Source organism: Podarcis pityusensis (assembly GCF_964106645.2).
Source record: "Podarcis pityusensis genome assembly, chromosome: 5".
NCBI lineage: Eukaryota > Metazoa > Chordata > Lepidosauria > Squamata > Lacertidae > Podarcis > Podarcis pityusensis.
Window position 1 is genome coordinate 95,990,494 of NC_138032.1, and position 13,108 is coordinate 96,003,601.

Below are 13,108 nucleotides of genomic sequence, written 5' to 3' on the forward strand. Positions count from 1 at the left end.
CTGATGCACAGAATTTCCCTAATAGTGTTCATCCATTCCTACTTCATTTTTACTAAAAACAACAACCCTCAAATGGCAATCTGAAACAACTTCCTCCAATATTTATCAGTTCTATTTAACACCAGAGAATTAAGAAATGGATACAAGTTTCTTCACCCATCGAATCAACATGTGGTTGTACAGCATGCCTGTTAAATACATTGAATAATTCCATACATGCCGCCTCTGATTACGAGATGGGCAGGAAATACTTAACCCAAACCCACAGGTCAATGAAATGAAATGGATTCCTTGATTTTTATAAAACAACAGCAATGTGGAAATTAAGGCATGTTGGGTAGTTAAGATTTAGTCTGCATCTACCTACATTTGCAGTCCTTCTGGTTTTTGGCAAGTTCAAAGCCAGGCCTACATTCACAGGCAACCCCACCTTTGGGTGTCTCTCGGCAGATATGTGCGCACCCATGATCTTTGTTCATACAGTTCATACCCTCTGGAGAAAGAGAAAGAGAAAGAAAATGCAGAAATTCTGAAAACAATCCAGATGACAACAAATTCTATATTTATTGCAGAAATACCCCTTGCGCTGAGGGGAACTCATTTCAGCTTTTACAAGTTATAATAATATAATAATAATAATTTATTATTTATACCCCGCCCATCTGGCTGAGTTTCCCCAGCTACTCTGGGCAGCTCCCAATCAAATGTTAAAAACAGTACAGCATTAAATATTAAAAACTTCCCTGAATCCCAGATGTCTTTTAAAGATAGGATAGCTGCTTATTTCCTTCACATCTGAAGGGAGGGTGTTCCACAGGGTGGGCGCCACTACCGAGAAAGCCCTCTGTCTGGTTCCCTGTAACCTCACTTCTCGCAATGAGGGAACCGCCAGAAGGCCCTCGGCGCTGGATCTCAGTGTCTGGGCTGAACGATGGGGGTGGAGATGCTCCTTCAGGTATACAGGACCGAGGCCGTTTAGGGCTTTAAAGGTCAGCACCAACACTTTGAATTGTGCTTGGAAACGTACTGCGAGCCAATGCTGATCTCTCAGGACCGGTGTTATGTGGTCCCGGCAGCCACTCCCAGTCACCAGTCTAGCTGCCGCATTCTGGATTAGTTGTAGTTTCCGGGTCACCTTCAAAGGTAGCCCCACGTAGAATGCATTGCAGTAGTCCACGCGGGAGATAACCAGAGCATGCACCACTCTGGTGAGACAGTCTGCAGACAGGTAGGGTCTCAGCCTGCATACCAGATGGAGCTGGACACAGAATTAACCTGCACCTCCATGGACAGCTGTGAGTCCAGAATGACTCCCAGGCTGCGCACCTGGTCCTTCAGGGGCACAGTTACCCCATTCAGGACCAGGGAGTCTCCCACACCTGCCCGCCCCCTGTCCCCCCAAAACAGTACTTCTGTCTTGTCAGGATTCAACCTCAATCTGTTAGCCGCCATCCATCAAGCTACTGCTTGAAACATGCAGAATCAGACTAGAGACCACAGTGGGACATAAAAGATAACCAGGTGTACTATATAGAGCCTATATGTTCCCATTCCTAGTTCTGCTAGGAAGACGGGACTGATGTGAATCACAAATAATGAGAACTGTTTACGGAATAACTGGAGCAAAATGAAGCCTGGGGGTTTAACTGTAAGATGCTGGAAATGAACCAGAGGAAGAAATCTTATTTGCTGAATCTTGCCACTGACATCAGAGAAAAAAATTGTGTTCCTGAGAACATCAGACGCCAAGAAAAAAACCACCCAGTGTTTTGCTGCTCAGCAGTTTGGTGAGATGAAAATTCTGTTCCTCAGAATTTTATATTCATGTTGTCCAAATATTCACCTTTTTCTGAGTCTGTTTGTCTCCATTGCTTTTCTTACCTGCTGCTTCTTTCGTCTTCCTGAATTAGTTACATGGACAGTCCCACTTAATCAGGGACCTGTGGGTGGGTGATGTCATAACGCTATAAAGCCAATTAGATTTGGCTGCATCAGGGGGTCCCAACCAGGTGCCCGTAAGTGCCATGGCACCCAGGTCTAGTGGTGCCCCTGAGCAGGTACTCCAGACTCTTCCTGTTTCTTTATTTAAAAAAAGTAAGTTTCTAGCCCTCTAGAAAGAACACTATGGGGCAAAATGTACAGCTACCTTCTAGGTGATTTGTATGGAATGAGACTGGTGTTCCTCAGTACATTTTTCTTCCTACTGAGGAATGCTCTCTGCTGTTATTAAACAGCAACAGCATCAGGGTGATGGGAGGGATGGAGGAGCTCCATAACTGGGACCAGAAGGACACACTTCACTCTCCATGATAAACATAAGGTTAACAGGAGTGGCTGTCTCTCTAATTTTGTGTTATGCCACACCCCTCCATGGCACTCATTTTGTGACCATCACCACCAGCGTTTTCTCAAATTTCAAAATGTGGCCCCAAAGTGTGGTGACCACTTGGCTACAGGATTGAGTGTGACTGAGGGCATTGTTAGTAAGTACATGGGAATGTTTGCAAGTCCTCAGAAACCTCTAAAATGGGGTAGAGGTGGGAATCACATTGCTGAAAATGGTGAGTCCTGTACGGTCAGTCCTTGTTAGGAACCCAGGAAACTGATTTATACCGAGATCAGCTTCTAATCCTTGCTGTCTTGTCTTGGACCTGGGACCTTTTGCATGCAAATCACATCCTCTACCACTGGGAGATGAAAGTACAGTGGTACCTCAGGTTAAGTACCGTATTTTTTGCTCTATAAGACTCACTTTTTCCCTCCTAAAAAGTAAGGGGAAATGTGTGTGCGTCTTATGGAGCAAATGCAGGCTGCGCAGCTATCCCAGAAGCCAGAACAGCAAGAGGGATTGCTGCTTTCACTGTGTAGCGATCCCTCTTGCTGTTCTGGCTTCTGAGATTCAGAATATTTTTTTTCTTGTTTTCCTCCTCTAAAAACTAGGTGCGTCTTGTGGTCTGGTGCGTCTTATAGAGCGAAAAATACGGTACTTAATTCGTTCCGGAGGTCCGTTCTTAACCTGAAACTGTTCTTAACCTGAAGCACCACTTTAGCTAATGGGGCCTCCTGCTGCCACTGCACCGCCAGAGCACGATTTCTGTTCTCATCCTGAAGCAAAGTTCTTAACCTGAAGCACTATTTCTGGGTTAGCGGAGTCTGTAACCTGAAGCGTATGTAACCTGAAGCGTCTGTAACCCGAGTACCACTGTACATGCAGTATAGACAGAGGTGCTTAATTTTCAACCTAAGTCCATTCAGAAGTTTTTTATGTAGCGTTCCTGAAAGCTAATGTCCAGACCCGGCCATGTTTGCCAAGAAGCAAGTCATACTGAGTTCGGCTGAACTTAATCCCAAATAATTGTGCACAGGATTGCGGCCTTAGGAGCAATTGTTAGCGGCACAACTAGATTAGAAAGCCAAAAATGACTGGATGTTCTCTCCATTTTGCCTCATGACTGGTGGTTTTACTGATGGTTGCAGTAGTCAGTTCTCAGATATCTACCAAGGTGTGTTTTGTTGTTGTTCTTTTGGGTAAGGATATGTTTATGTCTTTTTTAACCACTGCTGCCTCTCCCCACCCCCACCCCTGCCACCATTTTTCCACTTAGTATCGTAATGGGATGTACGTAGAATGTAAAAGATGCTGGAATCTTCTCTGCCCTAAACCAGTATGTAAATCTTGAGAAAAGCAAAGTTCACAAGTGCATTTTAAAGGGGCACAATCTGTTTGTGCTTAAAAGAAAGCTGCTCTCCCCCACCCCTCACATTTGTGTGTCTGGAATAACAATGCCAGAATGTTTATTTCTAAAGGACTGTTGTCATGGCAATTCCACCGAGAACATCGTTTTTTTTCCCTGCAACCTCCTTTAAAACACATAAGGAACCTAGCAGCATCAGAGCTCTCAAGAAAGGACAATTACCTTTTATCGCTCAACAGCAGAGAAGGAGGGTTTCTTTTTTAACCTCCTCAGTAGAAAATTATGTTGAAAGGAATAATAAAAGCCCGTTTCAAGAAGCACCCAGAAGCCTATTAGTGACAAAGGCTCCCTCCCCTCCCTTCCCATGAATAATTACAGCTCTTCAAGAAGAAATCAGCCCAGGCTAAGGGCCCTTTGTCAGCCTTAGACAGTAAAACAAACATTTGACTATACAAGGATTTCCCTTTCATGTACCTGTCCAGGAGGCAGAAAGAAAAGGGGGGGGGGGACCAAGTAAAACTTCAGAGTGCCTGAAAGAGAGAGAAAATCCAGAGCAACATCTGCTGCAATTACATTTTTTAAAACCCAGGACACTTTAAATAAAACACTCCTATCAAAGCCATGATGCTAGTTGCAAAATCAGTAACAACTCGGAACAAGCAGGTACATCATGCTTGTATGTGGTTTAAATGAAGATGTGAGATTTGTTTAAAGAGCATTTTATACAGAACAGATGAAGAAAAGCGAATTACAACAGAAGATATGCAACTGCACTTGTGTTATTTTCATTAACATTTCAAAGAAACTTAGTAGTTAGAACTGAATTGTTATGGGAATCACAAGGTTAGGGATGAAATGGCAAAGATCCTGGCATATGCTTCATGGGATTTCCCCTTTTCAGACTTTACACACCAGGTGCCTTAACCACAAATTAATTACTCATTATTATTAAATTTTCACCACCCTTTTGGCCAGTCAGTAAATCTCACTATGGTAGTGAACAGTCAGTGCTTTATCGTAACATTGCTTATTGCAAGAACTCTTTAAGATATATAATTACAGTTTTGATTTATAGTCCAACATATGCAAGGGCATAGGATGGGTAATATGTCAGTTGATCTGACTGAGCATAGTGTCAAAGAAACAGAGCTAAGGATCAGGAAGTTTCAGATTTTAAAACAGCCATAAACTCACAAGGTGATGTTAGTTAAGCATCAGCCCCTTTCATCTGCAGAAAGGTAATAAAAAACTGCAGGGTTGTCAAAAAGATTGAAGCAAGACAATGCACGTGAAGCAATGCAAATGAAATATACTCAGAGTCGCAAAGTGATTTCATGCTCTTTATTCAGCTCATAGTGGTGAGGAGGAATGAATAAATGTCCCCTCACAGTATCTGCTTTTATATACATTATTTACACAATGGGCTGCACATGATTGGCTAATTCTGGAATTCTACTGTAAGCCAATCAGGTTGTGGATTCACTTCTATCTGGAGCAGGATTGGGTGGTTCCTGCCAACCAATCATACTGCTGCATTGTTCTAGGACCAATCAGACTGCTGCATTCTGAATCCTATTGTTCTAGGACCAATCAGACTGCTGCCTTTTGGATCCTATTGTTCTAGGACCAATCAGACTGCTACAGTTTGGATCCTATTCAACTCAGTACATAACACCCCTCCCCTCTAAGTTCCAGTCCTGCCCGGGAGGTCGCATTCATAGTCCTCAAGGTATGCCGGCGGCCTACGTGTGCGTTGTGGCCTGGGGTGTTCCCTGGTCCGGGCTCCGGGTTCTGGCTCGTGTTCCAAGGATGCTGGCTGTGATGCGGCTGTTTGGTCTGGTGCAACCGGCTCGCTCAGTCGTGGTTCTGGTTCCGGTGTCCTTTCGGCCTCACGGGTCCTCTCTGTATTTACTGATTCTGCCTCTCCTGCTGGCCCCTCCTGCTCTATGGGCCTCACTGCCCCGCTGTTCCCTTGGGACTCCTCTGACCTGTCCTCCTCCTGGTTTTCTCCCGGGAATCGTCGCCGTATCTGGTCGCAGTGGCGGCGCCAGCATTGCCCCCCATCCGTTAGCACCTCGTACGACACGGGGCCAGTGACCCTGGTGATTGTGGCGGGTACCCATGCTGGGCCTGCCCCAAAATTCTTTGCGTACACTGGGTCCTGGGCCTCAAAGGTCCGGGGGTTCCTGCCTTCCCCCACCACTACCTCATCCTGAGCTCTATCGGGGTGAAGGCGGTCCAATCTGATTGCAAGGCGCCGACCCATTAGTAGTTCAGCGGGGCTCCGGCCAGTCGTTGAGCTGGGGGTGCTGTGCTGTGCTAGAAGGAATGTGGCAAGGCGGTACTCCCAGTCCCCTTGCGTCATGCGGCGAAGGGTGTCCTTGGTGGTCCGCACCATGCGTTCTGCTTGGCCATTGGTGGCAGGGTGGAACGGCGCCGAACGGATGTGGCGGATGGCGTTCTGTGCTGTGAAGGTTTGGAATTCTCCTGACGTAAATGCAGTCCCGTTGTCTGAGACGAGAGTGTCAGGGAGCCCGTGGGTTGCAAACAGCCTGCGTAGTACCCGGATGGCTGCGGACGTGGAAGTGGACGGTACCAGTGCGACTTCCAGCCATTTGGTGTAGGAGTCCACCACTATGAAGAATGTTTTCCCCTGAAAGGGGCCAGCGAAATCCACATGCAGGCGTGACCATGGTGCTCGGGCGGACTCCCAGGACTGGACTGGGGCCCTTGGGGGATCTGGGCGGGATTCTTGGCAGGCCTGGCAGTGTTTGACCCAGGCCTCTATCTCTCCATCGATCCCCGGCCACCACACATAACTCCTGGCAAGGGCCTTCATTCTTACTACCCCTGGATGTGTCTCGTGTAGGGCTGTGAGGACCCTTTTGCAGAGGGGCTGGGGAACAACGACTCTGCTTCCCCATAACAGGCACCCCTTGTGGGCCGACAGTTCATGTTTGCGGGTTGTGTAGCCGGCGAACTCTGGCCCGGGGCTGCTGCTGGGCCATCCCCTCCACACCCAGTCCAGGACCCGGGAGATGACCCTATCTTTCTTGGAATGGTGTGCAACTTCTTGTGCCTGAATGGGGCGGTCGGGAAGCAGCTCCAGGCTCATAACCTCTTGTGCAGGTGCTGGGTCAGGGCCTGTTTCCAGTAGTGGTAGCCTGCTGAGGGCGTCCGCATGGCCCATCGCCTTCCCAGGTCGGTGAATCAGTGCATACTGGTAGCTGGCAAGGAAAATTGACCACCTGAGGACGCGAGGAGACAGCACTTGGGGGGTCTGCTTTTCGGGGGCAAACAAGCCAAGCAACGGCTTGTGGTCAGTCACCACGGTGAAGGGCCGCCCGTACAAGAATCATGGAATTTTTTTACTCCCTTTACGATTGCCAGACCCTCCTTGTCGATTTGCGAGTAGTTCCGCTCGGTTGTGTTGAGTGTCTGGGAAAAGTACGCCACCGGTACCTCTCTTCCATCCGGGAGTTGGTGCCCCAGGACAGCTCCAATGCCATAGGGTGAGGCGTCGCATGCTAGCACCACCGGCAGCCTCTCGTCGAAGTGTGCCAAGACCGAGTTTGAGACAAGCAAGTCCTTGACTGCCTGGAATGCGGCCTCCTGGCGCTGGCCCCACACCCAAGGGGCCCACTTGTCCAGGAGTCTGTGTAGGGGCTCCGCTACCACCGCCTTGTGGGGAAGGAAGGAATGGTAAAAGTTCAATAGTCCCAAGAAGGCCTGAAGTTCAGTCTTGCTCTTGGGCGCTGGGGCATCACAAATGGCCCGTACCTTGTCCCCAGTCGGGTGGACCCCTTCTGCGTCCACCATAAATCCCAGAAAGTCCACCTGAGGCACTCCTAGTAGACATTTTTCCCGCTTCACCTTGAGACCCGCCGTCTGGAAACGGTGCAGAACGGTGCGGAGGCGGTCCTCAAACTCCTCTGGTGTGGGGCCGGCAATCAACACATCATCGAAGAAGGGGGTGACGCCAGGAATCCCTTTAAGGAGAGAGTCCATTATATTCTGGAATATGCCTGGTGCCACGCTGACACCGAATTGCAGCCGCTTTACCCTGAACGCTCCTCTGTGCGTCACAATCGTCTGTGCCTCTGCTGTGGCCTCATCTACTGGCAGCTGTTGATATGCTTGGGCCAAGTCCAGCTTGCCAAAAATTTTCGACCCAGCCAGGGTGGCAAGGACATGGCTGACCACTGGCACTGGGTATGCGTGGGCCGTGAGGGCCTTGTTTATGGTACATTTGTAGTCTGCGCAGATGCGGACCGAACCATTAGGCTTGACGGGTGTGACGATTGGGGTTTCCCAGGGAGCATTAGGCACCGGCTCCAGCACTCCTTGCTCTACGAGTCGGTCCAATTCCTCGTCTATACGGGGTTTCAAGGCGAACGGGACCCGGCGGGCCTTGAGCCTGACCGGTCGTACTGCGGGGTCAAGCTGTAGCGCAATGGGGGGGCCCGTATACTGTCCCAATTTCCCATCGAAAACCCCTGGAAATTCCTTGCATATGGCGTCCACGTCCACTTGTAAGCTAGTGTGGTTCACCCCGGTGACAGCTAGCCCCAGTGGTCCAAACCATGCCAATCCCAGTAAGCTAATGTAGGGGCCCTTGACCACAAGCAAGTCCAGTTGCCGCGTCCGCCCTCGGTATTGCACCCTGAAGGTCCCCACCCCCATTGTGGGGACCTTACGTTTCTGGAAGTCCCGGAGGGTGAATGGGGCCGGCCTGAGTTTGGGACCCCCAGTGGGACACAGTTTCCTTAAGGTCCTTGCCGAGATTATGGATAGAGTTGAACCCGTGTCAAGCTCCATGCGGCATGGGGCCCCCTCTATCTGTACCTCTACATAAATTTTCTCTACGTTGGGGTGGGGCAACTGGTATACCTGGAAGTCCGTGAGCTCCGTCGAGTTGCCTTGGTGCGTTGGGCCCCGGGACCTGGGGCTCTTGGATTGGTCATCTGATGCCTGGTGTCGGGTGGGCCGAGCCCGACACACCCGGGCGATGTGTCCCGATTTTCTGCACTGCCTGCACTCTGCGTTGCGGAAACGGCAGGTCCTCCTCTCGTGACTCTCCCCGCAGCTTGCGCAGTTCCCTCCTTCTCGTCGAGGCAGCTGTGGTCTGTGCGCTGCTTGAGTGCGCTGCTGTACTCGGTGCACCTCCTCCCTGTCGGATCCTGAGTCGTCGGTGAGGTCTTCATGGTGGACCCTCGGTTGGGATGGCAGGCTCGGCCGTGCCTCTTGGGTCGACCTCTCGGCAGCTTCTGTTGCCAGGGCCTCCTCCAGAGCGACCTGGAACGTTAGGTCCTTCTTAGCGTAGAGGCGTCGTTGCAGCTTCTCATCCTTCAGGCCACCGACGAGGCGGTCACGAAGCATGTTCTCCAGCTCTGAGAAGTTGCAGAACCGGGCGGCTTGGCGGAGAGAGGTCACAAACCCAGTTATGGTTTCCCCAGGGGCTTGCCGCTTTGCGTAGAAGGCATTTCGACGAGCCACCACTGAGGGCTGCGGCGAAAAGTGCCCCTTCAGCTGTTCCATTATTGTTTTGTATGGAACAGTAGCGACGTCTTCAGGCGCAAGGAGAGCCCGGGCGATTTCAAACGTCTCCTCTCCGCAGACGCTGAAGAATATCGCCCTCTTCTTGGCGTCTTCTTCGTCGGTGACCCCTTTGGCTTCTAGGAGGAAGGTGAAACGGGAGGCGTACGCTTCCCAGTCTCCAGATGCTGGGTTGAATGGCGAGAAGCTGCTGTTGGCTGCCATTCTGAGTTCCTTGTGCCCCGGAGCTGAAGCCTGGATACACGGTGCGAGGCAGCGGTGCGGCAGTTGGCGGTGCTGCGGTGCTGTGTGTGGCAGTCAGCTCAGCGGGATCCCATCCTCGTCGCCAGTGAAATATACTCAGAGTCGCAAAGTGATTTCATGCTCTTTATTCAGCTCATAGTGGTGAGGAGGAATGAATAAATGTCCCCTCACAGTATCTGCTTTATATACATTATTTACACAATGGGCTGCACATGATTGGCTAATTCTGGAATTCTACTGTAAGCCAATCAGGTTGTGGATTCACTTCTATCTGGAGCAGGATTGGGTGGTTCCTGCCAACCAATCATACTGCTGCATTGTTCTAGGACCAATCAGACTGCTGCATTCTGAATCCTATTGTTCTAGGACCAATCAGACTGCTGCCTTTTGGATCCTATTGTTCTAGGACCAATCAGACTGCTACAGTTTGGATCCTATTCAACTCAGTACATAACAGCAAATGTGCTATTATTCTACTCTGTCACTACCCACCAGCTCAAACAAGCACAGTTTAACTTAAGAGTTTGTGAAAGCTCCACACAGAAAGATAAACATGGGCCAAATCTTTCTACCAAATTATACCAGCTCCTCCACCATGTGAACAGCAGCAGGGCTAACGTCAGACCCAACACACCCTGTCAACAATGGGATCACTTATTGCTTAACTTAACCCTTCAAAATTTCCCCTGCCCAAGCAACTATTGGGATTGATTATGTAATCTTGCAATCCAGTGCTAAAGTTTGCAAAGGGCAACTGCACAGGCCGGCCTATACAAACTGGAAAAAACATGGTGGGCAAACAGCAGATGTCGGTGTGAGAGAGAAGAAAACCACAGAGTTATTTTTATTTCTGACTAATTAATCTGATTCCTTCATACTTACAATCAAGTCACATCCGACGGTGGATTTGGAATTGTTTTCCTGAATAGAATATCACTGTTTCCAAGCGCTAAACACATTATGCACAGTTAAGCTAAAATACTGGTGTGCAGCTGAATCTGTTTTAAATGTCTGTATAAGGTTTACCAAAAGAACATATGCGAAACATTTCGAATGCTGAAAGCATGCAGTCACCCTTGGGAGACGACATGCTACTTCCTAATTAGAGCTATGCTAAAATCTTGGATTTCTCCATTGCTTTCTATGGATAATTTTCCTTTCTGCCTTGGGGACAGAAAAAAGGGGGGGGGGTGAAAATGAACTAGAATTTGAAAAGATCATCTGAGTTCATCCATTTGAATGACAATACCCTAAATGTTATTGAGTGGAATTTGAAGAAAAGGGTAAAGGGGGGGTAGGAAGAAAGAGGAAATTGAACTACCCTAGCACCAATAAATTATAATGTCCCAGCAGGGGACAGATTAGGGTGGGAGTGATGAGTGCCAATAAGTTAATTCTGCTTATGGTATGATATATAAAATAGTAATGAACCTCAGAATTCCTGACTAAGGACCTCTATTCACAGTTTACTTTTTAAAGACATACAACTGGTGTATTAAGTATATGCCTAAAATGTGAAGTGGGAATGTGGACAAATTTGTGTTTGAAAACACACATTGTACAAGTACATTTATCAGAAAGCTTGGATTTAAAGTGGCACCCTGCTGAGTGCACACTCCGTTTCAAATTCAAGTTTCTTGCTGTGCAGTGCATGAAAAAACTCAGTGTCAGAAGACTGGATCTGCAGCTCTTAAACCTCACTTTCTGCAATGCCAATAAAGAGGGATACATTGACTTTTAAATCCAATTTGCTGGTAATCCATATCCATAAACATTTATACTATACCAGGAATTTTGCTCAACAATTATTATATTAGTCCAGCCAAAGAAGAAAGCAAAGTGCTTATTTTAGGCTGTCTATGTTTACTGATTTGGAAGAACCAGCCTTACATGTGTGCTCATTTGTTCTGCCAAGAAAACGAAGATTAAAGGCCAACATTTTGGGTGCCAGAAGTCAGCAAAATTGGAATGGCACGTAACTTCCCTCGCAATGAGACTTGGCAGGAAGCATATCCCAGACCCGCTGACCCTTTATAAAATGGCTGAAATTCTTTGGAGCAGCTGTTTTCAGAACCTTGTTGAGATCAACCAAGGGCCAAATGATGTTAGAGCAGCAGATCCATGCATTCAAGAAGATATAATACTAATAATAATAATAATAATAATAATAATAATAATAATTACTTTATTATTTACACCCTGCCCATCTGGCTGGGTTTCCCCAGCCGCTCTGGGGAAGCCCATCATATCCATTTCTAACGGCAAGGGGAACCCAGTTGAGGACTGTGGAACATTCTCCTGCTCCTGAAGCTTACCTCACTCAGGCAATTTTCTTTTAGCTAAGCTCTGATAAGAGATGTGTCACTTGGCTCAGGAAAATGCAGGGGAAATAGGGACATTCTGGGATCAAATCAGAAGCTGGGATGACTTTTGTAAATTCAGGACTGTCCCCGGAAAATCAGGACACTTAGAAGGTACAGTGGTACCTCTGGTAGCGAACAGGATCCGTTCCGGAGCCCCGTTCGCAACCTGAGCAGAATGCAACCAACGTCTGGGCAGATTTGCTGCTTCTGCGCATGCGCATGATGTGATTTTGAGCGTCTGCACATGCCCGAGCGGCGACACCCAGAAGTAACCCATTCTGTTACTTCCGGGTCGCCGCAGGACGCAACCTGAAAAGATTTAACCTGAAGCAAACGTAACAAGAGGTATGACTGTATGTGTCTGCAGGCATTGTGTTGGTGACCCCTGGTCTAGCAAGTATGAATACTGAATGTTCAACCACAACAGTCCATTATTTATTAAATAGGTAACACGTCTGGCTACAGCAGACCCTAAAGGCAGTTCACAATTCAATTCATTTGAAATAATTTTTAATAAACAACACAATTCGGACCCACAAAGAAAAACATCAGAAAATAAAATAGTTGCAGACAAGAGGCAGGTTCTACTGTTTTTTGCTTCCTTGCCCACTCCTTCTTGGCCTTCCCCCCAATGCCCATTTCCACAGAGCATGCAGGCAATGTTGGCAGTGTCTAGACTCCCAGTGAATTCTTTTTTTCTTGGAGGGGGGTTGTTCTTCCATTCAAAGCTGCCAGTGGACAAAATTAATTACCCAAAAAGATAACTATGTATCTGACTTCAAAAATTCAAAACTGAGAATGTAGTTATCTGACGCTCATACTTGTCTAATGCAAGAATTATTATTATTTACTGAATTTATATACCGCTCTGTATCTGGAGGTCTCAGGGCGGTTCACAGAAAAGATCTGGGTAAGCATCTTAGAAGAGTGCTTCAAAAGAATCAATCTTTTTTTTAAAAAAGGTAAAATTTATTGTTGTTTTTTTGGGAGAATATACACATTTTATATATAATTGCTCAGCTTTGTTTTGTTTTGTCAAGATGACATTCACAGTATTGCCCCATTCTGCAGTTGATGAGGAGGCCAAGTGACTAAAACATGTGATATTGTGGATGAAATCTAAGCCAATTCTCACACTAAACAGCTGCCTCCTGCTCCTCTAGCTGCAAATTGCTAATTGCTGTCTTGTAGCATCTCCGGCTGCTGAAACTCATAGGCCTTAATCATGCCAGCTTAATGGCATACATGGAA

General features: G+C 47.6%; 1 protein-coding gene across 6 annotated transcripts in view; it reads right to left on the reverse strand.

Moving 5' to 3' along the window:
• The window catches only part of SCUBE1 (signal peptide, CUB domain and EGF like domain containing 1), a 202,310-nt gene that overhangs the window by 90,256 nt on the left and 98,946 nt on the right, over positions 1-13,108 (reverse strand). For all 6 annotated transcript variants that reach the window (XM_081005449.1, XM_081005448.1, XM_081005447.1 and 3 more), the window contains one exon: positions 368-493. In XM_081005449.1, coding sequence (XP_080861575.1) covers positions 368-493 — 126 coding nt within the window. The remainder of the gene's footprint in view (positions 1-367; positions 494-13,108) is intronic.